The 25,885-nt window shown below is 39.7% G+C and overlaps 1 protein-coding gene and 1 long non-coding RNA gene across 10 annotated transcripts in view; one reads left to right on the top strand and one right to left on the bottom strand.

Annotated features, from left to right (window-relative positions):
* Ebf1 (EBF transcription factor 1) overlaps window positions 1-25,885 on the top strand; it is a 387,150-nt gene that overhangs the window by 338,002 nt on the left and 23,263 nt on the right. For all 4 annotated transcript variants that reach the window (XM_033761605.1, XM_010622272.2, XM_010622271.2 and 1 more), the window contains exon 11: window positions 13,831-13,919. In XM_033761605.1, coding sequence (XP_033617496.1) covers window positions 13,831-13,919 — 89 coding nt within the window. The remainder of the gene's footprint in view (window positions 1-13,830; window positions 13,920-25,885) is intronic.
* The window catches only part of LOC104860936, a 645,196-nt gene continuing 634,657 nt past the window's right edge, over window positions 15,347-25,885 (bottom strand). For all 6 annotated transcript variants that reach the window (XR_002025275.1, XR_004516392.1, XR_004516395.1 and 3 more), the window contains 3 exons: window positions 21,369-21,509; window positions 19,626-19,718; window positions 15,347-15,434 (listed from right to left, as the gene is read on the bottom strand). This is a non-coding gene — a long non-coding RNA (uncharacterized LOC104860936). The remainder of the gene's footprint in view (window positions 15,435-19,625; window positions 19,719-21,368; window positions 21,510-25,885) is intronic.

Genomic DNA, 25,885 nt, shown 5'->3' with positions numbered 1-25,885 from the left:
CTCCTCCTGGGGATACCTCTGCACTTTGTGAAGAAAATAAGCTTAGTTTTCTATCGCTCTACCTCTAGATAGGAATTTGTTCTCCAGAAAGCTCACACCCAGTGCTAACCACTGATCAGTGTATAAGACTTCTCACACCTCCATTCAAGTTGCTGTCATTGAGAATTTAACCTATATGTCACTTATATTAGTAACATTTACCAACTGTACCGTACCCAATGGTGTTATTCCAATAGCATCTTTTCATGGAAAACATCATGATACATAAGCCTTAGGAGAACTGTATGGAATGAGATAAACAGAGATATTAACAAGTCTTCCCAAGAGCTGGAAATAATGACCTTTTTTTTTTTTTTTTTGGTACCGAGGATTGAACTCAGGTCCTTGTGCTTGCAAGGCAGGTAGAGGAACCACTAAGCTAAATCCCTGGCCCCGCTTTTTTAAGATAATTGTGGATATTTTTTGGGGGGAGTGGGGGTACAGGAGATTGAACTTGGGACCTTGCGCTTGTGAGGCCGGCAGCACCACCACTGACCTAAATCCCCAGCCCAAGCTGGAAATAATCCAAAGCAGCACTAAAGAATACCTAATTGGGGTATCCTTAAATATCGACTGTGATGGGCCATCCGTAAACTCTGGCTAAGCCTGACTCCTACCCTCCACACCCACTCATGCACACAGAGTATGCTATGCGAGTCAAGGCATCGTCTTTAGCACCTGGATGCTAAATGAGTCCGCCTGAAAGTGGAGGCTGGTTTGTTTCCTGTGCATGTGTTCATAACTGACCACGGTATCTGCTTACAGATGAATAGCAACAGCTCATGTTTCCTTCACCTCCTCTCCACAGTGTAGTTTAGGTTCCAGTTCGATCCCCCTCTCCCACACCAACTCCTTATATCACCATAGCACTTTTCCTCTGATGCCTCTTCTTTGGGCCCTAAATTCAAAGGAGAATTTGAAAGCCTTCAGCACTGTTACTTGGTGACTGGTCCAGTCCCCCTGGCTCTTGAGAGCTGACATAGGCATTAATGGGAAAAATTCATTAAATTGCTTTAAATAGGGCCTTGGTCGAGACACATGCATAAATGGTCTCCTGTATACCTGGCTTAGGTAGGTGACTGCAGGGTTCAACCCTTTTTTCTTTTAAGTTCAGGACCAGTGTCAAATGTACAGCAAATCCACTTATGATCCTAGGTGTTGCCTTTGGTTTTTATCGTCACAGTAGGTTTAACCTGACCAAGAAATAATTACACCATTATTTTTTATGTGGTGCTTTATTACTTGCTTTTTAAAATTAGTTTCTAGCGTCTCATGAGCTAACAGCAACAAATGTGTGACTGTAATGTTTACTCTGCCAGGAGACGTGGGGTGTTGAGGAAGTGGCCACATACCCATTGCCCACACAATAACTGTTGCTCCAAAACAAGTGAATTGCTTACTAAACAGCTATTGATTATAACACTCCAGGGACCAATATTAAGACCACCAGAATCCAAAGGGGAAGATTACATTCTGGTTACATATACACTCTATTTTGTCAATGGGCCAGGAGACCCATTCTTTCATGGATTACAGTTTCAAATTTGAACCTATGGATAAAACAAGTAAAACCTTACTGAGGTTCATCAAATCGTCATCTTATTTCCAAATATTTCTTAGAAGACAGGCATCAAGAGTGGGAGGAGAACATCAACAGAGAGGGAAAAGTTACAAAATAGAAGAAAACTGTTCCTAGCTACCATATGATAGAGGGCTAATATCTACAATAGGAAGGAACTAAAAAAATCAACCCTCTAAAAACACATAACCCACTTAAAAATGGGAAAATGAACTGAATAACTTCTCAAAAGAAGAAGTTCAAATAGTCAGCAGGAACAAGACAAATGTTTAGCATCTTTCATCACAGCAAAATGCAAATCAAAACTGCTTTAAGGGACCATCTTGCTCCAGCCAGACTGGCTCTCAACAAACAAACAAACACACACACACACACACACACACACACACACAAAATGAGTAGTGATGAGCTGATGGAGATAAAGGAGAAAATGAACTCTCCTACCGTGCTGGAGGGGATGTAAACTAGTACAACCACTATGGAAATCAGCATGGAAATTCCTAAACAAATTTTTTGACTCTAGCAATAGCACTTCTAGGTATATTTCCAAAAGAATTAAAGACATCACACTATAGTGATCCATTCATACTCCTGTTTATAATGGTGCATTTTACTATAGCTAAGCTCTGGAAACGGCCTAGATGTTCAACAGATGAACAAATAAAGAAAATGTGGTACATGTACACGATGGAATATTATTTAGCCTAAGGCAGAATAACATCATACCATTTCCAGGAAAATGGATGGAACTTCAAGACTGTCATGCTAAGTAAGATAAGCTAGACTTAGAAAGTTAAATATCACATGTTTTCTCTTATGTAAGTATCTCAAATATAAATAAGTAAATAAATAATGCTAGGAAACTAGAACACATTCTTGGAGAGGAAGAAAAGAATTGAGGAAGGGGAGTAAACAGAGAGGTAAAAAGGACTGAAATGATCAAGATATGTTATATGAATATACCCTTTCCCCCAAATGAACATCAGTGTTCTGGATTATAGATGTGCACTAATAGGAAAAAAGAGAATGGAAGCAGAAAAACAATCAAAAGCCATGGAATTTGCCTTATCTTTACCCTTCCAAGTGGACTAACAGGAATCATCAAATCTGATAGTGGATTTTTAGACTCCTCATCATAGTGCTTCAAGGTGAACCTCAGAGTTTCTGTCGGACATGAAGCTGCATACCCTCCACCCTCTCTGCCTCAAGTGACAAGCGAAGCTATCACTGGCCTACCAAGTCTGCTGACAACACTTACTTGTGTTCAGGTCTTTGTTTTGGGGATTACTGAATGAAACAAAATACCACCAGAGCCTAGGATTAAACCATTCATGAGTCTTCTAAAATGGCACTTGCTATGAATACTAATGATCTTAGAATGGTCTACTTTCCAGTTTCTCCTCAGTCCTCTACTGGATGGTTATCCTGCATCACAGGATGTTGTGACTTCTTCCATTTTAAGCACCTCATCTGATATTAGAGATATTCCTTCCTGGTGTTCTGTCTTTTTGAACTGCCTTTGTCTTTTCTTACTCCTGGCGATTTCTCTAACCACACACAGCTGGTTGGTGTTCCTCACAGTGGTATCTACCCTTGGTTCTGTTCTCATATGAATCATTTCACTATTATCTGTATCTTGGTGTTACCCATAGCATTAACTTGGTCTTTCATCTTTTTCCTTAGCTCGTGTGCTTTATTTCCAACTGACTACTAAGTATTTTTACCGGAATGTCCTGCTGGCACCTGAAATTCAGCATGTCTAAAATTGAACTCATATTTTCTTTCCTTCTCATAGTTTTCTCTTCCTATATTTTTTATCTTGCTAAAAGACCATTCTACCCAGTCAGATAAATTGAAAATATCAATCATCCCCTATTCTTTCTAACATCTCACCTCTAACATATTACTAAAGCCATGTAAATCTATTCTAAGATGTCTCTGAAATCTTTCTTATTCTATGACTACTCCATCATTAGTTGGGCTTTCATTTTCCATTTGGACTCTTTAAATAGTGCTGACTTTAAAATCTACTCTTGGACTCTCCCAATTAACTTACTCTTTGAAATATAGATCAGATTGTGTCACTCTAAAAGTATGGAAAATTTAAATACAGCTTCTTCTTGCTGTTAAAGAACTTTCTCAGCAAGATGCTCAAGGCCAATATCGTTCCTCATGGCTAATCCTCAGTGCCCACCACATAGGCCGTGGTCTCCCCACACCATGATATCCAGCCTTGTTTGGATATACCCCTTTTTATGACTCCCTCATTTGCCTCATGGTCTTCTTTTTGCCTACGATGCTTTTCCCAGCCTTTTTCTGTAGAAAAATCCTGTTTTTCCTGCCATATTCAGCTCAAAGATAACCTGCTTGGTAAATGTTTCTCCCACTGAGAGAATTGTGTTTTGTCCTTTTGTGTAGTGAACTGTGAATACATTGGTAGTGCTATGGTTTTGTATCTTTCTGAGTAGCTAATTACAGACCTGCCTCCTCACTGGGTTTTCCATTCCTCAAGGATACAGCGAAGCATTTAGAGGAGTTTTTCAAGCTGAATCATCCGTAGTTGGTGATGCACAGGACCTTGGACCTGTGTTGTACTTCCTTTTTCTCCGTTTTCTCAAGCACAAAGCCTTGTATACAGCATCAGTTTTATTTCATTAAGGAATGTGTAATATCCTAGGTCTGGAAAAGAGTCCTATCTGAATTTGGACTCTCCTATTTTTGTTCTCATTCATTCATAGAATTCATATTGCTTTAAAAATGGTTGTGTCTTAGTCTAAATAAAGCTGCATTTTAGAGTAATATTTGAGAATCAGAGGTAGTAGAATTCTTTAAACTGTTAACTTCAAGCTCATGTAAAGGAAGGAAGAAAGGCTGAGGCCCAGAGACAAGCAAACACCCAGTGCTTCACCTAGAATTGCACATCATTTGTCATGGAATACAGGTAAAAACAGCATGGTAAGGCCCAAAGGAAAAGGTTGCAGATTCTAAGGTTCAGGTAAAAGAGTCCTTCTGGCTAAGTCCCAGAACAATGGTAAGCAACAAAAAACTATTTCATCTGAGTTTATGCTGAAGAAAACTGACTTCATTTATTTCATAACAAGATGCTGTTTAACTTCGAGTTCAGGCCAATGCAAATTTCTAGGCTTATCCGCAAGGCCAATATTATGAGTTCATTTTGACACCATCCATCCTCTAGTATCTCCCAGGTACTAATCCTTTTGTGTTGCATTTGTGGAATTAGTGGATTATTTGGAGCCACTTTCATTTCGCTTTTCTTGAGATAGATTTTTGTCCCCTATCTTCCCGTCTTCAGATTTCTACTGTCATGTCATTAACCACACTCTTCTGAACCTGCCCACTTGTTTAGAGAAAACAACTCTGTGAACAGTGGGAGTAGTTTTTCAAGTTGTCTCATAAAACTGTGATATTAACAATCATAAGTAAGACCTCAGCCCAGGACTCTGTGCTTGGTTAGCGTGAGGATCCAAAAAGGGTTTTTCAGGTTTGGTGCCTGATTCGGTGCAGTTCCCTGCTGAGAGCCCTAAGTTGCTGGTAGGCTTCTTCTAGGAGAGTAATAAGTTTGTTGTTTAGCAATTGTGTAGTTGAAATTCAGCTCCACTATGTCTGACAGTATTTATCTAAAATACTTTCTCTGGTGCGTGTTCAAGTTCCAGTAAACCGTGTCTTATTGTGCGACCTTTTCATTTTCCAGTGAAAAGGGATCAGCTCGTCAGATAAAAGCTACAAGCTGGAGGACAGGAAAAATGCGTGCTCAGAAAATCCAAGCATGATTGAAAACAAGATGTGTTAAATCAATGCGGTTTATCGCCTGCCTATTCCCAGCAATTGCTGTTCTAAGCTCATTCTGAACACATACTGGATGATAAAAGTACAGAGTCACAGCACTCACTGAAGTGGGAGCCCAAGAAAACATGTTTATCAGACAGGCTAGGTGATTTCACCCCCTTGAGAACAGTTATTGTCAAAACTCTTCGGGAAGAAATCTGAAGCACAATTATAGAAGTAATATTACTCTTGTTATATCAGAAGATATGTCAGCAGGGAAGAGAATTATGGATTTATCCTTAAGAAAGACAGAGTATGTTGGCCTTCAGTACTTAAACACCATCATCTATTACACAGGGAAAAGCATCCTTCTCTTCTCCCTTAAAGGAGTAAATCTGGCCTTAAAACCTAATCACAAATGATCCAATTTAAAAAATAATAATCCAAAGTGAAAGATTAAAATGGGAAAAAAATCATGAAGATTAAACTTCCTTTTGCTTGAGGGATTTAATTCTAAACTTGGAAATCTAAATTAAGGTTCCTGGAAGGCCACCTGATCACAGGCCGTCATCCACAATAACAGGGGTGAGTTCTCTCATCAGCTCTATGACATTTAGAGAGGGTACAGTTTTTCCTAATTGTCAGCTCACCTATTTCCTGATTTAGATAGTGCGAGCCTCCGGGGAAGGAGGGGTCTGTTCATGAGGAGATGCCCACTTCTGCCAGGAGCTTCACACCTAGGATCCTCTGGAAACTTCCAAGTAGTTTTGATGTGAAAGAAATTGGTTTAATGTACCTCGACAACACCATGTCTCTTTTTCCCAAAAGGCTTTTTAAGCTCAGAGGTAAAAGGAGAACTCGGTGAGACAGAAAACAGTTTATTGATGATTCATGGGGCAGGCTTAAAATCCCAGGGTAACCTTCCCCAAACAGTTTGTTTGTTAGTATAGTGAGTTTTAGTAAAGAAATCAGACCAACAAGGTCTTGTTCCTCTGTATAAAGTGAGGATTTAGGGTATAACAATTCCTGTTGCTGCTAGAGTTTGTTTCATAGTTATACAGTAACTTTCACTTTATTATGTCTTTCTTTTTTTTTTTTTTTTTTTTTTTTTTTTTTTGGTACTGGGGATAGAACTCGGGTCCTTGAACTTACGAGACAGGTGGCAGAACCATTAAGCCAAATCCCCGGCCCATCATAGTTATACAGTAAAAGACAAACAATTTAATTAACTTGGCGTCACATGTGTCCAAATGCAGTAAATTGAGATTCATCAACATTAAAATGAAATAATCACATTCTATAGGTGCCCTGAGAAAAGTCCTCAGGCTTCTACACTAATTTATGCAACCAGTTCTTTCTGTGCCTCAGTTTCCACCTCTCAATTGATAGTAGTAATTTTTAACATTTATGTCAAGGGCATATTATAGGAATCCATGAAGTAATGTCTATAAAGTACTTTAGTATTACTGGGAAAAGAGTCTTATATGACTTCAGGGTATGTCTGAAATGACACCTCCACAAGGAATCATTGTGAACATTCCCACCTACTAAAAGTCTTCAGAGGTCCTTATAACTTACAGAATAATTGAGTTCAAGATGTGAAATCTGAAAAATTAGTCTTCATTTCAGGTGCCTTTAAAAGTCACCCACTGAAGTATCAATCAACATAAATTTTGTGAAGGACAGTTAGGAAATATATGTGTGGCAAGACTTCAAATGTGCATATGGTTTCATCCAGGACTTTGTCCTGAGTTTTGTTCATTGTTGCGCTCCTTAAGTCTGTGAAAATTTGGGGAAGGGGAGGAGGAGGAGGAAACCTACATCCATTTTAACGGGGGGTTTGTTACACGAATTACGATAATCTGTATAAAATAATATGTTGCAACCATTAAAATGAATGAGGTGTATATAGAGATGCATATAATCTATACTTATACAAAATAGCATTTTGAAAAGACTGAAAGAATACATACATACTAAAATATAGATTCTACTAATATATGAGCTGAGATATACTGGGTTTTTCTCCCACTTTTTTGTATTTTTAAAATGTTTTTATGTAATAAGAACGTTTTGCTTATAGATTTACAAAGCCAGCCAAGCTATTTCACTTTTAAAAACAAAGTATATCATTCTTCCTTCCTCTCTGTGATTGCTTTTGCTTTTCAAGGGGTTATTAATTTGTAAACACACAAGTTTTTTGCACCTCAGTACAGTTCTCAGTGTCTTCTTTCTCAGCCTCTGCGTGTTGTTTTTCCATCCTGAGCTCTTTCCTTTCCAGCTGGCTTGGTCTCCTAGCCAGTTGCTTTGCACGCTGCCCTGTGTGAAGTCCTTCACACAAGGACTTTGCCATGCACGATACATGGTAGCTCTGATTGTGTCTTGGGTAGAAAGACATTATTATTCCTTTGCTTGATTATTGAATCTTGAAGCTGTTGCAATAGATCAAAAGGTTTAAAGACAAGTAAGTTGTGGCCGGTTTTCCTTTGGCCCCTATAGGTTAATTCTGCCCAGGTTGGCTTCATCGTGAGTCCTTTCTGGTTCAAGTCACAGCTTTCCCCAGTTGAGGGACCCTGCTCAGGAAGCTCTCCTGTGCTCCCCCAGGCTCCTGCAGCATCCTCCAGGCTTGAACAGTTTTCCACACTGAAAGCAGGGCTCCCCGGGCCAAGGATTGGGTTTTTGGTTTTTAGTTTCTCAGAGAGTGTTATCTCTTCACTGATGATGACCTCTTCATCGATGACCTGGCACACTGATTGGGCACTAAACATGTAGGCAGGTAATGAAATAATCAGATGGCTGCAAATGTAACAAGTATTTTCAGGAACTGTATTTCTGCTTCTTGTTTAGGTTTCTGTCTGGTTTTTTTTTTTTTTCCGTTTATATCTTTTAAAGTCACACCTTAATGATAAATTTGTGAAGATAACTTGCTGTTTTATTGTTTACCTCTGGTTGTTAATTTAGTGACTGAGAGAAAAATGGGGCCATTATGGAAGAAAAAGGCTCTGCCTAACACATATGTAATAACTCTCATACCCAGAATGGATCTGCCTTGAAGAGAAATGCTCGACAGTTACTCCTTTACTTCAAATATAGAATAGTCACCAGGGAAGCTTGGAGACCCAGGTGCTAGTTTTATCATTGCCTGGGCTATGAGGTTTTATTTATTACTTGGCATAGAGTCTACATATTTGTTTGGACATTAAGTGGTGATAGAGTATAAATATTACCTTCCTAATATCTGATTTCTTTTTATTTTCAGTCAAAATGACATCATGTCACACAGCCATTAAAAAAAGGAAATTAAAACCCCAGAAATATGTTAAAGCACCTAAGTGAGACACTGAGCTATAAAAGCAGGGAAATCTGCTAGTTCACATTGGAAAGGCACCCAGAGCACTTTTTCCTGGTGTCTGGGAACATTGCTCTCCAGTCTCTCATTTCCACTGTGTCCAGGAATAAGTATTCAAAAAGTTAAAGAGGATGGAGAAGTAATTTTTTTTTAAAAGAAGGAACCCTTAACACAGAACAATTGATTTCCATAACTGACAATATATGTCTTTACAGGATTTTAAGTTGCACATAAATTCCCTGAAAGAGATTTTAAAAAAAAATGTAACGTTAGTGGAGTTCCTTTAAAAACAAAAGGCCACATATAAATTTGGATAAATTTACCCATTATTAGTTGTCTTAATTAAATCTGATAATATTATGATTAGTATTATGCATAAAATCTAGTTGTGTTATCTAAATTTTCTTTGATTCTAGCATTTCATGCTGCATGAAAATTTGGACATTGTAAAAGTAACGTTCTATAACTAGAGCTCAGCACTGATTAAGGAGAAAGGCTTAATAGAGTCTAGTTCAGAATGGAAAATTACTGGTTTCCTTTAGAGAATTCTAAGATCATGAGCCAGAGAAGGAACCTGAAGTCATTTATAAGTAGCCCCAATGCAGTCAGAGGAATGGCTTGATTTTTAAAAACCATTTAATTAACTTTTTCTTCAGCAGAAAGAGCTTTAATGCATCTGAAATGCCAGCCCCATGCATACTACACACCTTCCTCCCAGTAGCCATCCCCGGGGTCCCATCATAGCTGTCTGTGCAGGAGGGCCCTTCCCACATCTCACATGTGCCCTGGAAACTTGAGCTCCTGTTGAGGCACAGCTCATCTTCCTTTTTATCAGAAGGAAGGAAAGTAACATATTGCTCCCAGCTCTACAAAGTCCTACCAAGCTCATTATCTATCTATCAGTAAATATCTATCAGTAAAGATGTTTGAAGAGATGAGTGAAAAGCATCTTGAATTCAGCTGTTTCTGGTTCCACAACAGCCTGATCACCGCGTAAGCTCCTGTGCCCTTTAAGTGTCATGTGACCCTAGCAAAGGCTTTGCCACAAAGAGGAGCAGAAGTGCTAGCAGTGGAGACAGGACAGTGGACCGTTGCACAGGAGGAGAATCCTGGCTGAGAGAGTCTGAGCAGGGTCCAACTCTACAATCAAAGTGTTCCCTCTATCCTTTTGGGTTGCATTATGGTTACAGAGTATTTATGGCTTATAATATTGTGATACAAACAGCTAATTCTTACACATGTAGGCTCTACAAATGATTACTGAATAATTGGATAATCTGATGTCTTTTGCAATTCAAAAATGCATACCTTGATCCTATTTTACTCTGAGGATTTAGACATTAAGATCTGCCTATTTGGGATAAACCAAACCACCGAGCCTTTCTGTTATCATCTCTCATTGGTTAGGGCAGCAGCGTCTCAGATCAGAGAGAGGAGTGCTGGCGGGGGGAGGATGAGGTGTTTGGAAGCAGGGCCTGGTGACTCCATTTCCTTTGCAGCTTACATCTTGCTCTGTTCTTCTGTTTTCAACCTAGGTTACTTGTGCTTCTTTATTTGTGGCTAATTATATCCAATTGAGTTTTGCTACCAAATTCTCGGAATTGCCCCAAGTTTGTGGGAGAAAATGTTGCATGGACACATTTCTACCAGTGCTCCTGAGCCCTGCACTTGAGTACAAAGAGTTCACTTTGTTGAAGAGCTAACTTTATATTACATTCTTGCTGAGTAGATGTATGTCCCTAAGGTACAACTGGCCCCACTGATGAAATAAATATACCATTCTTTATGATTCCTCCCCATTACCCTCTCTGTTGATTTTCAGAGAGTTTACGAATAGTCACATATTTATACAACTGGCCAAAAGTATACTACTTATTTTTCTTATGGCCTGTAATAACCTATGCCAGGTTATTAAAGGGTAGACAGACCCCTTTTAAGGCGTAGTTTCTTATGTCATTACTTTATATAAGCAGGTCAAATTCCAGCTCGGCAACAATCTCTTGCTCTTTTTTTTTTTTTTTTTTCAACAATCTCTTACTCTTAACCCTTTTCTCTGATTATTAAAGTAATACATGTGCATTGTGGAGAACAGAAAATGCACAGCATAAAAAAGTGGAAATAAAAGCCCTTTCAGACCTGCTACTTAGAAACAACTAATGCTCAGCAGTTTGTACATAGACAAATTTTCCTTACTTCATTTGTGCTCGTTTAAAAAAAAAACATATCATACACGATTCCATAGTCTGCATTTCAATTTAGTCATATATGTCAGCAAACACCATCTTCCCATGACACTGCTTTTATGAGCTACATCACATCCGGTGCCATGAGACCCCTCACCTTCTGTTCTACTGCATCAGCTTCTGTCCTCTTTTGCATCATATTCTCTATCCCGACCCCCTTCCAAGATTTTTAATCTTTTTTTTCAGGGGGAGTATTTCTTTTTAAGTAACAATCTTTATTAGATGTCCCCTCCCACTCAGTAATTGATTTAAGATTTTTCTGTAGTCAGTGCACTTGGGGAAATCACCAGTTCCTTTGGACTTAGGACAGTGTGCTTTGTCTTGCTTACCTTTAGTGTGAGCACTGTTCACGGCTCAATTCCCTTGTAAAATTCCATACCTAAATGGAATGCAGAGCAACGTGTTTAAAAATATGAGCAGAAAGTGAATCATAAAGGCATGGGAAATAAGTTGGCAGCCTTACTTTATATGTCCTCTCTCATACTGAACTTTCTTACAGCAGATACTTATTTTTCTTTGAATAATGAATTGAATATGTCGAATTCAACTTCTCTTTCTATAGCAGAATGATTTCTTGGTTCTTTAGCTATTAGTTTCATATGATATTGGAATTCTTTTAATTGTTGATATGGTCAGTCATTTTGCTGTGCGTTGGCCTTCTGGCGAGAAATTACACTATTCCCCAATATATTAGTCTTTTCAATTAAGATCCACAAGTTTCTAGGCACAATAGGGCTTCACTATGCAAACAGTTGAAGGGGTCAGTCAGCTATTCAAATTGTAGTGGTGGTTTAGACTTGAAAAAATAAAACCAAGAATTAGAATTGTTAGGATGCTGAATTATGTTTTCAGATGCTAAAATGATGCATTTGTTTCAAGCTACTATTTATGGCTAAACATTTGTTGACAATTAGCAGTATGGGTGGTGGTGGCTATGATAAATAATTTAATCCTTAGTACTCATTTCTGTCACATGCGTTTCTTGATTGAATACCATAGACTTTAAGAGTAACGGAGTCCCTGAATAAAGAGTTCTATGGCTTTTACTCTGCAAATTTAATTTGAGAAAAGATTTCTTCTCAAGGGTTTAGAAAGTAATTCATAAAATAGGAGGAATAATAAATATTGTGCCTCAACTCAAATACTAGTACAGAGAGATCTGTTACACCAGGATGTAATTGAAATTAATATCCAGAAGAGATAAGTTGAAATCTGACTGTTTGGAAAGGGGGAGGGTTGGCTAACTCTCAAATTTGCAAAAATGATTATATTATCCTAACTGAAAATGCAACTTAATTAACGTCAGTAAGCGCTGCATTTGGGAAACATCTTTTTAATAAAAAGTTACCTGAAGTTCACTCTAACTTAAAATATACAAGTGTGGAAAAAGTACTTACTCTGCTTTATGTGTCTTTTGGGGGTGTAATTATTGGCTTTTTACTCACCTATGTAAAACAATGTACTTTTGTAAATGGATTTCTGGCCACTTTATGCAGCCTTTTTTTTTTCTTACATAAAAAGTAAGCACTGTCAATCAAGGAGTTTTAAGGTTTATTTCCTCTTTAGAAATGATTGATAGCCTTTTAGATTTACAAGTTGACAAGTTAAAGGGTTCTATTGGTATAATTATGTACTAAATTCACAGTCTTTCAATTTAAATGTCCTTTTAAAACCACAAGATTATCATACCTGTATTTTGAAAAGTGGGCCAGTCAGTTTGGGTTGGTATACAAATTGCTTCCATTAGCCTTGGGACCTATTTGAATTTAATACAGTTTTTTAAAGTTAGTAGTAGTATGAATCTTACTTTTAAAATTTAGGTTAATGGAAATGCATTTAAAGTAAAGCATGTGGCAACTGTTTTCTAATGTATAGCTGAATGCTGGAATGACAAAAACGGTCTTTTTATTCAGGAAGGGAGACAGCGTGTGATTGAATATTCTTGTTAAACAAAAAAGGGAGGGAATTAAAAATAATGCCACCTATCCAGCACTTAGAGGATACAGATAAAAGGGCAGAGGATGGTGCTGCTGTGTTTTCCACATTCTCAGATGAGAAAGGTTGAAGAGATTTTGTATCTCAAGGAGGAAATCTTGAAAATGACAGACCAGACTATGTTGTGTTGTAAGGGAGTTTAATTAATAGGGGCACAGCATGGCCAATTGTCTCCAAATGTTATTACAGGTTTGCTCTTTGAGTCTTTAAAAGAGTTATTCTTGGCCATTCAGTTACTCTAAGCTAGTGCTCCACAGAGACTTGTCTTCTTCAAATAATCCCAACACTGGTGGAAGGATCTGTAATATCAGATGGGAGGTTTTGAATCAGGGTGTGTTCAATGCCTATCTTTTTACAGACTCTGTCAGGTGTCTGAAAAGACCCATTTCTATCCCCTGCTTTGTGCCCCCACCATCCTTTGTAGTCCTCCATGCATAGAAGCTGCTGGGATAACAGGGTCAGCTGTGGTACACCAGAGATTTTGCAGAAACTTTTAGTTCCTCTCCTGTTTAGATGTCCCCTTGATAAGCCCTTGTGTGTTTTGACCTGAGCTTCTGAACTCAACTGAATGAATGCTAAAACCTCACAGTAAATATCGTTTTACTACCCTTTATGATAGGGAATACAGAATTTGGTCAGTGGACTCCCTCCGTGGTAAATAGCAGAAGTAGATGGGGAAAGTACTTAGCAAAGAGATTGTCCATATGATCACTTGATGATCTAATTTGAGTATCAATTAAACTTTGTACTTCTCGGTTATTTCTGTAGCATCCATTTTGCAAATCATGTTCTGCTTTATTTCCTGAAACTGTTCTAATTGTTTGACTTCTTCATTACAGCGCTCAATGAACCTACCATTGATTACGGTTTTCAGAGATTACAGAAGGTCATTCCCAGGCATCCTGGTGACCCCGAGCGTTTGCCAAAGGTCAGAATATCTCTTTTTTGTGTTATGGTTTCTGGAGAGCTGGACTTGAGTGAATGGCAAAAATCAAAACAAAAACAAAAACAAAACAAACAATCCCCCCAAAAAACTGCTCTAGATAAAAATTAGTTTATTGATAACAAGTTCATATTTTTGTGCTTTGTATGTTTGCTTCTATACGGCAAGAAGTAATAAAAGTAGTAAGCTCTCTGTGCTAGGCAATGCTGTGCTCACTTTTACATACATATACTATGCCATTTCATCCTCTCAGTGACTCCCTGAGGTTGGTACTATTAACTTTCCTATTTTCAGAGAGAAAATAATGAAGCCAGGAGAGCTTAAATAGTTTGCCCAAGATCACAAACCATGCTGATCCTTAAACTGAGACTCAGATCTGTACAGTTTGACTCCAGAGTCTAGGCTAATCAATCACCGTATCATGCCAGTCCTGTGAACAAAGAGAGCATTGCAATTTTACCTACACAAGGATCAGTTCTTAGCTCTGTGGAGGATAAGAAAGAGCTCAAAAGAAAATTTATTGGAAGATCTTGAGACTGAGCAGATAGGAAAACCTCTTGCATCCTGAGGCATCTCTGCCTATTTGGAAAAGAAAGCACAAACATATGAGAAATGTAACAAAATTCAAGTAAGAGTAATACATTATGTATAGCAAAATGTTGCTAATTATTGTCAATGCAGAAAGAAGGAAATGGACTTTTATTGACTATTGTGTACCTGAGAAACTTGGGCCCTATGTGGGAGAGACTGCAAAACACAGCTGAGCATAATAAAAACTAGTATCTGATCATAAATAAAAACGCAACCAAAGTTTTATGAGAACTCAGCATAGACAAGTTAGATGCTAAAGAAGTTCAAAGTACAGAATTAGTTGGGCTGCTATTTACTGTTTAGTGACAGCAAGACGAAATGTCATTCATGACATAAGTGAAAATTAACAATTAAATGAGTAGTTGAGAGGTCCATTTCTTGCCAGAGCCAATCTAAAGCTGTCATTTCTAGGACAGTGAATTCTCGTAGAACGTGCACAAAACATTCATAAAACGAAACTGGTGTTCTTCCTTGCTCAATGAACCAACCTCCTTGAGCGGTCAGGTCATCGTCAAAGTCTGTGCTAGGATGTCCTGGCTGCCTTTGCAGCCATAGTTGGCCACTAGTCAGATCAGGTCCTGCCATACACTCAGCTGCTTCCCAGGCCAATGCAGCTATGAGGGGTGGGGGACCAAGAGGCCCAAAGAGAGTAAGGACTATGACAGCCACAGATGTCTGTCCACTAGCTGACCTCAAGGGAAGAACTGCCTGGCTTTCATGCTCAGCCCCAGACCAAGTGTGTGGATGGCAGTGCTGTTCACTTTGGTTAAGACTTCTTGAAAGCTCCTCACCTGAAGAAGAAGTCTCACAATGTGTCAACATGCTCACATCGCTGTCTTTCAAAGGGGCCATCCCTTCTTCCTTTGACCTTGACTGATTCTTGGAGAGCAACTGGTCTCTTTGCATAGCCTAGATGTTGTATGGAGAGATTTACCTTTAATTCTTTCTGTCTGGCAAAAACTTAGTTCTCACGTATTTCCTGTTGGGCACAATGGCAAAGTGATGTGTGTGTGTATACAACGGTCAGTGCTCTGTCTTATTGGTAGAACAGAATCCTAGATTCTTGATATTGTTTCCAGATGGGGAGAAAATTCACTTCATATTTAGCATTTGATTTAGCCTCCAATCTCTAAGGTCTGCTGGAGAGGTTGAAAGTACAGAATGGAGGGTCAGATTGGATGGACCAGGTGGGACTCAGAGCCCAGACCCTCCCTAGTAAGGTGGCCTAAGTCAAACTTCATTAGCTTTCTGTGTTTCAGTTTCCTTCTCTGTCAAATGGGGATGGTGGCATGTCCCACCTTGTCAGGTTGTTATATTTTTGCCTTAGCACCCAACAGAGCAGCTATGATTATTTGCCAGTTGATTGAGAGTGGAAGCCTTGCCTGTGACAGCTTTTCTACCCAATCACTGCAACTCAGGAAACGCTAATCCTGTGAGTAGATGAGTATCTTCTGTGCTTCATTTTGTCTATAAAATGGGAATGATGAGCACGTGACTTCACAGGATCATGTAAGGATCAAGAGGTAACCCTGCATGTGTCCTCAACATAGTATCTGGCCCATACTTGGCCTTCTGAAAGCCTCTATTGAAAAATAGGAGATAAAACTGATTATTTAATGGTTGAGATCCAAAGAAGCTAAGCAGCATTTTTCTTATTTGTGAAGGAGAGAAATGGACATAGGGTTGAGTTTTGCGTACTTTTGAAAATATTTTTACAGTTGCATGTTATGTTCAGAAATGTTGGACAAACAGCAGACACGTGTCACATTGTTGCTGGTGGCCTGATGGTGAAATAGTCAACCCCCTTTTCCTGGGTTTAAGAAGAGTAATCAAAGACACAATGGATTTGTGTGTTAAGGAAACACTCCGCAGCTTGCATCCAGCTACTTGATCGTGCAAGGACTGTGGCCAGAGCCCACCCCAGGAAGCTCTCAGTGTGACTCAGCACAGTGTCTGTCCTCTTGGCTCTGAATGTTAAGGTGGAGCATGGGTTCAAGGGCAGGGTCAGGAAGCGGCGGATGGAGCCAGCACAGGGTATTCCTGTGGACTTGGGAGATTTATATTCCCACTGTCCATTGTTAGGGGGATGAAAATGGGCTCCACCTTTCTCAGAATCATGGTCAGTGTTTGTCAAACAAGAGTGTTTCCGTGAGCTGTGGACCACACACCTCAAAAAACAAACTCCACTTTATTAAACCCATGTGTTTGTGAATAGACAAAGCTAGATTCATACTACCACCCACATATCCTGTCAAATGAAACTGCTCCAAAGACCAAACAGACAGCTTTCCGTAATAATATGCCTTTGTATACAGACTTATGCATTTCGTTTTCCGAGAGCTTGGACAGGCTTTGTTTTATTGGAGCCTCACTTCTGAGAGAAGCTGGAAAAGCAGGCAGTTTTCACATTTCCCAAACAGGAGCAAGCATAATCCTTCTCTGTAAATTATTTTGTCTCTCAAAGTCACCATCAGTGATAGTTGCTGTACACACGTATTTTAAATACTATAATTATGCTAACCCTAGATGTTTTTTGGTTTCCTTTTTCATATGCACATGGAGAAGGGGAGGCTAAGGGTTTTAAATCACAGCATTCTGTTCTGTTTCACCAGACTTGCCTTCTGTGGATCATGGCAGGAGGGGAGGAATGTGGCTCTGGGGTCAAGGTTGGCTTTTCTTACAATGTAGAGGTAAAGGGAGTGTGGAATGTGGATAGTCAGAAACTCTGAGATACTGGTGGCTCAGTGATGCAGTCCAGAAACACTGGGCAAAGTGCTCTCTCAGTTCTGAAGGTCAGAGATGTTTCCGTTCCTTTTCGTGCCTAGCTTTCTTCATGAGTGGTCCATGAGCTCTAGCTCACACAAGCACCGTGAGCAGCCCTCGAGCTTTGCATTGCCTGTGTTAGCTGTGAACCCCAGGAGGCAAGGACATGTTTGCTTTGTGCCTACTGTAAGCCTGGCAATGCTATTCAAGGCTTCTGCACAGCATCGAGGCCAAGAGAGAGTGGGCTCTCAAGCCAGGCAGACATAGACTGTGGAAACTGGATCTACCACTTGGAGCGTGGGAGTCCTCAGCCTCAGGTTTCTCCTCTGTACAGCAGCTGCTCCGCACACTGTTGTCAGGAGTTAAGGAGATAATGGAGGTAGAGAGGTGTGGCTGCATACAGGGAGGCTACAGTATGAGGACCACGAACCCCTGCACAGTGTACGTCCCCCACTCCACAGAAGAGGACTCAGTCCCAGGGTCTGGAGATTTGCTAGGATGTTACAGCTAGCAAGCAGGGAAGCTAAGATTCCACATCAGGTCCTCAGGCTCAAAAGCCTCACTCTGGCCACCACACTAAGTTCCCACTTTTCCTTCCAACCCGGCTACCCACATTCTTCCTGGGAGTCTAGAGTCGCTCCTCTTTCCTCTTCCTCATCAGAACCCAGCTCCTACCCTGCTTAGATTCTCAGCGGCTTTCTCATCCCTCCATGGAGAGGGGCTGGCATAGGAACCTTCACAGGACAAAAATTTTCCCCCCAAGAGTCAGTCCCTCTTTTAGAGAAAATTAAGCAGTCTGAGGAAAGTTACAAAGGCTGCATTTGTGTATTTTGCTTTATGGAGCTGAAAATACCTGGTAAATTGATCCAGTGGGAGTAATAAATACACATTACTTTATCTTGTTCTTCATGTCCTATACCCCTGAGCCTTGATAGAACAACACCACTTAATAGACTTAAAAAAGAGTAATTACACTCATTGGTTGTGTGATTTTTCAGTCCTCCCAGCCCTGCCTGACCTTCTAATTTAGCTCACCGTGTCTAACTAATGCATTTATATTCATCTTTTATGAAGCATGTATAGCACAGAATCCACTGTAGAGGCTTTTTCAAGCTGTCCTCCTCAGTTTCCAATCTGGTTAGTAGTAAGGAGAACAGGAGTGATTCATCTCTGTATGTTCACACGTATGGATAGCACACGTGCATGGCTGGGAGCATTTTTTATCCTTTATGAAACATGATAAAAAGTATTTATTACATTTTTTTATTTTAAATCCTTTATACATTCTAGCATTATTTACAGCTAAACATGCAGGCAAAAGATGGGAGTGTTTTAAAAATGATTACTGTTAATGTTTCTGCTTGTCAGAAGTGCTTAAATTTTCCTGCACTTTGTCTAAAAACTTGGTACTATTGCCTTTTAAGAACAACACATTTAAAAGATCTTGCAAGTCAGATTTGCAAACACTGCTGACAGTTTGTGATGAATGATATTGCAAAACTTGCAAGATGTTTGTCATTTTGTGCAGCTGACATATTAAGGAACGGATTAAGAAACTTGAAACCCCTATGGAAAACAATCATCCCAAACAAACCTCAGCCAAACCTTGAACCCAGAGAGCATTTGAGAATCTCTCACCCGGGTTTTTTCTCCCAGCTTCCCACTCAGCCAGTGGAACCCGATTGTTCTCAGTGCATCTTCTCTCACCATATGGTCTCCTCATTACCATACACTAAGAGTCCATATGGGAAACTTGTGAAATGAACTGTATTCATTTTAACTGCCAGATGAGCAGCCTTTTGCTTTGCAAGCCTAGCTTAAGTCATCTGCTGTCTTCATGTTGTTATGGCAACACAGCACCAATAAAAAATTCTAATCTACTGTAAGTGATCACAGTATTTTAAGTGCTTGCCTGTAACTGCCCTCAAAGGAGAGGAGACAGGAGGACTTCTATCCATCCAAGAAGCTAAGGGTTGTTCATTCCAGCAGGTGTCAGTACAGAAGCTAGTTGTCTGTGGTGGAGGGTGCGTGTCAGTGTGGCCAGGGAGGAGATGTGCCCTGTCAGGGGGAGGAACAGTAGGAAGGACAGAGAGTAGATCCTACGGGTGGGTCTGAAAACACACTGAATGTCAAACACCATCGTTGCTTTGGCAGACCCACTATTTTGCTTTTGCTGCGGAGCCTGCCACAAATAAAACTCAAAGCTTGGCATAACCGAAGCAGCAAATCTTCCTGGTAGCCTCTTTTCATTGGCATCTGAAAATCTCAGCCTCCATGAAGCAGCTCTTCCTGTCCATGGGAATTAGTCATTTCAAACACCAGGCTAATTAAGAGTACCTCAAAGTAATGGAAGTAGGCAGCAACATCCTTAAATATAAATCATTTTCACCTCCGTGGGCCACATGATATGTTGCCTCTCTGTCGCTCTATCTGTATGGAAAGTGAATGTTTATAGTCTCAGTTCATCAGTTCACATTAGCCTCATGCTGAATATTTAAACACAGAACAATTTGAACACACCATGAAAGAAGACAGTGACTGCACTTTCATTTGGAACAGCAAGGGCTCATCTAATAATAATTTAGTAAATCAGCCATTTAGTGGCTCAGTTGTGCGCTGCATTGTGCCAAATAATATTCAGTTCAACTGTACACTTGCAAAATTGAAATTCAGACTCTAGTCACAGACACTGTTTTTGCTCAGTGAAGAAACGAGACCCAAAATCACCCTCCCTAAAGAGCATTCGTGTTTAGCGATTTATCATAAATACAGAGCTGGGGCAAAATAAAAGTGGAGTCGGCTGCATACCATGTATCCTAATTATGCTTTTATTGTTTTAGTCTTTATGCAAAGACTATCAGTAATTCAAAACCTGGAGTTGCATCAGTGAAAATACAAATAAGAAATCTTTGCATAACCACATTGAGTCCTAGCAGAAAAAGGGGATGACTAAGGCTTTCAGAAAAGGATAAAGAAAAATTCTGTGTCACTGTCTCAGTGTCTCACTGTCTCTGTCTCTGTCTGTGTTTCTCCTCCCTCCCCCTTTCACTTTGTATTTTGAGACAGGGTCTTGCTGGGTTTCCTCAGATGGGCTTGAACTTTCAGTCCTCCTGCCTCAGTCTCACAGGGTGCTGAGATTACAGACATGTGTCATCATGCCTAGATTATTTGTTTCCTTTTTGATGTAAGGAAACTATTAATATTACATCTAGAAATGAAAGTGACCTTACTCAAACAAAAACACAAATAAATGTAAATCTTATGGTATACTCAACTCTATGAAAAACCGTTCTTTGATTCCAGGAACCATTTTGTCTCTGCAAACATTGTGTCTCTGGTATTCTCTTGTCAAAATCTCAAACTTTGGAATGTAGTCCATTCCCCCGTCCCTCCTCTATATCTGCCAGGAAAGTTACAGGCAAATTCCATTCTCCATTTTAATAATGTGGTCATTGTAGGGCTTCGCAGCCCCTGCTATTTATACTGTTTTTATCGGGGAAGTTTAGTTTAGACCTGTCCTATGTACCTATGAAATGGTATGCAACATCACATGTGTGCATGTGTGTATGTGTGTGTATACCTCTGGGAAAGAGGTTGTAGCTTCACGAAAAAGCTCACGACAGGACTGGGGATTTAGCTCAGTTGGCACTGTGCCTGCCTGGCAAGCACGAGGTCCTAATTTCGATCCTTAATACTAGTGGGGGAAAACAAAAACAAAAACCGATGGCTCCCACAAAATAATAATTCTCAGTTATTTAAACTATTTATGCTTAACTCACTGGTAGTAGATGATTTCTGTTTTTGCTGTATTATGCCCATTTTAGAGATGAGGAAACTGAGATTGAGAGAGGAGTAAATGGAATTTTTGACTGCCCCATACTTCCTCACCATTGGTCTGTTCAGAATCTTCTGTAGTGTTTTGTAAATAAGGTTATATCTCAAACAGTGCTCGAGGTGTACAACTTACATTTACAGGAATATATACATATATATAATTTGTCCTAGTTCTCTGGAAAATAAGTAAGGGTGTCAATAAATATTATTGCTGGCTACTGCTTGATGAGCACCGACTATACTCACCTGAACCTCATGCGGTACCAACTGTACTGCACCAGTGAGGGACACAGGCACACCTTGGACACTGCTTGCATGTGGAAGAGCGTGGATTTGAGTCAAACTCCTTGGACTTGAGGCCCACAGCCAGAGTAGGAAGCACTGCCCCTAGAAGGAAGAAAAGAGAAACTCAAGCAGAGGCATTTTTGCAAACTAATCGCAAAATCCCTCAGCTTGGATGAGAGGAGGAGAGATACGGTGGCATCGACTGAGGTTAGCTCACAAATGGCTGAGCTAGGCGAAAGAGGCAGCAAGAATTAAAAACATACACAGACAATCCGTGGAGATCATTCTCTCGGGCTGCAGAGTCATTGTGGTGAGGACTCAGAAGACCAGTCCTCCAACAGCGGAGTTCTGGAATTCTCTCACATTCTTTGTTAGCTCTCTGAGCTCTTGATGAGGGTCCAGTTTAACCTACCTTGTATCACAGCCCATGTGCAGGGCACTGAGTATGAGTAAACTCATGAGTTTAAGAAGAAGTAAGAGACAGAACAAGGGGCAGACTTATTTCCACCTCCAAGTCCTTCATTAGCCTTGTCCTCTTACAGCCCAAGGCCCTTAGGAGCAGGGGCCTCACAGGGTCTGCCCACTGTTGGCAGACCTGAGTTACACTGCACCCCAGTTAAGCCCTGGAGAAGTCACAAGCCCAGCAGATTTGCCTTGGTGCATTTTAACTGTAGTTTTATCAGGACCACCTGGGAATTATCATTTACAGAAACTCATCTAGAAGTCATATAACTGATACTGTTCAACAATTTAAGAAGCACAAAGAAACTGTATTTTGTCCCCTTAAGTATATTTAAACTGCAGTATAGTTCTAGCAGGAACTGGTTCAAATTTAACTATAGCAGATACACCGAAATATCATTGTACTGTATTTACCTCCATACATACATATATATGACAAGCACATCTCTGTACTGATTCACCAGTCCTCTTATTTTCAAGCTAGATATTTATTCTGCCTTGCTCTAGGGAAAGAGAAGCCACAGTTAAAAGACAAAGGGAAACAGAAATAGTTAATTTTTGCCTTTTTTGTGTCTCTCAAAGGCCAGGCCTTGGCTACTTAAAGGTGACTTAAAAGATTTTCAAGGGTAATTTTGACTCTAGGCAGTTTTTGTTTCATGTGCTGACTTTACAACCTGCCCCTGAAAAAGGCACCTCTGTCCAGCGCTTTCTCTTTCAGCAGAGACTTTTATCCTGATCAGAAAGTCGATTTCCAAGGCCACTCGGCAGGACCTAACCCAGAGCGCTGGTCTTAAACCAGTACAATGAATCAGAATAAGAAGAGCCGGCTGGAGGTTAGCAGGTGCAGCTCTGTTCCTCCGAGCGGGTCACATCCACAAGGGTGCAGACGCCTTCTTCACTGTCTGTGTGGCAGGAATCACCCCAGGCTCCCATTCACCAATTACGATGACACCATTTAGAAGGGAAGGCCGGGAGACCAAAGAGAGGAGGGAAAGCCATTGTCACAACTTCAAGGAATACCTGTTTTCACAATGTACACTTCACTGCTGACCCCTGAAAAGTAAAAAATTTTGGTAAAATGAAGCAAGTTATAATGTTTCTTTTTCGAGATACCCTCACAGGAAGGGGAGGCTTGGCACCTCACGGAGACCAAGCTTAGTTACCCATCATAGCCAAGTCAGCTGTCCTAGCCAGCTTCTCAGAGGTCATGCGATCGAACCAGCAGCTCTTACAACTATATTATTGCTTACAGAACAATAATTGAGGTACCAGATAAAAATTACCTGGTCTAATAGGCAGCGAACAATTTTCACTCAATAAAATTATAAGCCAAATCATTCATTTCATAACACTCTGGCTAATTTATTTGTTGACCTTTTAATATCCAAAGCTCTTCAGTGGTATTAACTGCAACTCAGACAAAAATCTCTTGTTCATTTCACTTTCATTGATTTTTTTTTCTATTGAGGCAATAACAGCTGTTTGAAAACAGCCTTTTTCTTTGCACTGTAAAAGTCAATCATGTAAGTTAGTGTCTTACGTGGATACAGCTGTGTTAGCTTACAACCTACTTTAATTTCATATGATTCAGAAGTCTACACCATGTTTCTAACAAAGGCAGGGCTTTCCAGTATATCTCCCGCCATGCTGGATGATAATACATAATAATATATTTGGGGAGCTGTCATCTAATCTGAACATAAAATCAACTTTAGAATTAGAGGAGTATCTGAAATCCCCCTACATTTTCTCTAGGCTAGAATGCTTTTGATGCCTTAGCTTCTCATAGTAGTAAGAGTGAACTCTTTCAAAATATTTAATTCCTTCATTTTGGGTTTGGCTGCATGTTGTGATTGTGCTTTGAATTATTTTAAGAAAGACTACGGACAACAAGTGTGCAGTAGAATGTTCTGTAGGGCAGTCAAACTTCAGCTGAATCTTCTCATGTAATAAAATACTCTGAAGTCCTTAGAATGCGGGGTTGTAAAATATAATTGTCACACATTTGACATTTTATGCCTCCCTGGAAATAACCACTTGCTACCTACACCTCATCTGTGCACCTCCTTTCCATTTCAATTTACTCTAAAGTAGTCCTTAGCAATAATGAGAATGCCCCTTTCAACAGAAATGTTTAATTATATCCATGCTCATGCTAAGTGTAAGTGACTCTTCTCAGACATAGGGCTTCTGAGTAAAGAGTATTTAAAGTGTGACACTGAAGTCTTCTAATGATCTGTGGTAAGCTCTATTTAGAGAAGTTCATGTTACAAGAAAAATGAAAAATTTCAGGAATGTCTCAGAGGATTGGAAGCTAAACAGTACCCATGTGTTATTTTGGTTTGTTTTACTCTTTCCCTCACTGCCCTCATTATACTGATTTTTTAGAATGCACTGTGGAATTTTCCATTTGGCTGAATAAACACAAAGGAAGTTGGGATATCAAAAGTATCCTCCAAAGAAATACATCTTGATACAACTAGTATTTATTGGATTGCACACTGGCTGTGCAGGAAATAGGCCACAAGAAACTTGCAATCAATTTGTCAGCATTTTGGCTTCCCAGTCAGTCATGTCACCCAGACTTTCAGAAACGAGTGGGAAAAGAGTTAGGCTTTAAAGTCCCGGGATCAGGGCAAAACCTGAACTCTGGAGTGAGGAGGCCAGGTGAAATCAATGCCACTGATAACTGCTTATAGTCCTAAATCAGGAGGGATTTTGCTACTCCAATTTAGTTTCTGTTGCTAATATTCAGTTTGCTGGGTTTTGGGTCTTCTGAAACAGCAAAGTACATCGTTATAAATAGGGGTCAGGAAAATGTGCTGTGACAGAAAAAAAACAGCACTTCTTTCTCAAGAATCACCTAAACCAGCTTGAGTTTGTGAGTTGATGGTTGTAGGTATCTTCTGCTTTCTTCTACTTTCCTCAGAATGTCATATCCCAGCTGGGTGAGCATAAGGTCAAGCTCACATCATCCTCTCCAATTACTAAATCTTCCCTGGGTCTTAATTTTATAAGAGAGTTCTCAGTGCCTCAAAACCTAACTGAAATTTGAAAATTAATGTCATGTTGCTAAATGGCTTTATTAGTTGGCCTATACTGTGTGAGCAAAAGAAAATTCAAGCCATCTCCTCTGCTCATCTGGGTTTGAGTTTCTCAAAATGCTGAATTTGGTTTATAATATTGGTCAGCCGGACAATGTCCCCTTCAGCGTGGAAGGTTAGATGTAGCCAGTGACTACAAGCACATGAGCAACATTTCTGAGATCAAATGCTAAAGAGAAGATCCCAAGGTATGATAAATAATCTTTAGAGCTTACTGCTATTAGGTAGAAGGAAAAATGAGTTAGCTTTGTCTATATATTTGACATGATATGCCTGGTTCCCAAGATGGCTTTCTGTAAATGTGCAAATACCTCAGTATTTTTAAAGGCCCAAGAATATAAAAGGTTGATGTTCACGAAGACCAACCTCATGTTACTTGTAGCCTATAACTTGAGATAATGTCTGTGCTAGACATGATTCATTAAGTTAATCATAAAATTAAAGTGTAAGCACAGCTAGCAGGAGTGAAAGAGCAAATTCATAAAAAAAAGTGACATTAAAAAAACTCAGTGATCAAAACTTGACCTTTGGGAATTTATATATTGGATTAAAAAGTCTGCAGCCAAATGAAACACCAAATTTAAGTCTGTGCCAAATATATGACTGTCATTTCATCATATAAATTATCCATGCATTTCTTAAAATCAGGTCTGTTTTCTGAGAATAAACTCTTCAGCAAGAATTTCTCAAGGCCTATATTTTGCTGATGGTGCTAGGGGCTTAGAGAAAAAAAAATTAGGATGTATCTGTGTGCTCCAAGAGAGTCTACATTGTAGCTGGAGAGAATGAAGAATTACATACTTTGTATCAAAGTAAAATGGCCTTTATAGCATGTACTTTGTGCCATGCTTGGTGGTACAGATGGTCAACACTATTTTTTGTTGGAAAAATGTGAGAGATTAAGAGGTAGGA

Source organism: Fukomys damarensis, unplaced genomic scaffold (genome assembly GCF_012274545.1).
Source record: "Fukomys damarensis isolate Sample0158 unplaced genomic scaffold, DMR_v1.0_HiC HiC_scaffold_9, whole genome shotgun sequence".
Lineage (NCBI taxonomy): Eukaryota > Metazoa > Chordata > Mammalia > Rodentia > Bathyergidae > Fukomys > Fukomys damarensis.
This window is presented reverse-complemented; position numbering and strand designations above follow the sequence as displayed.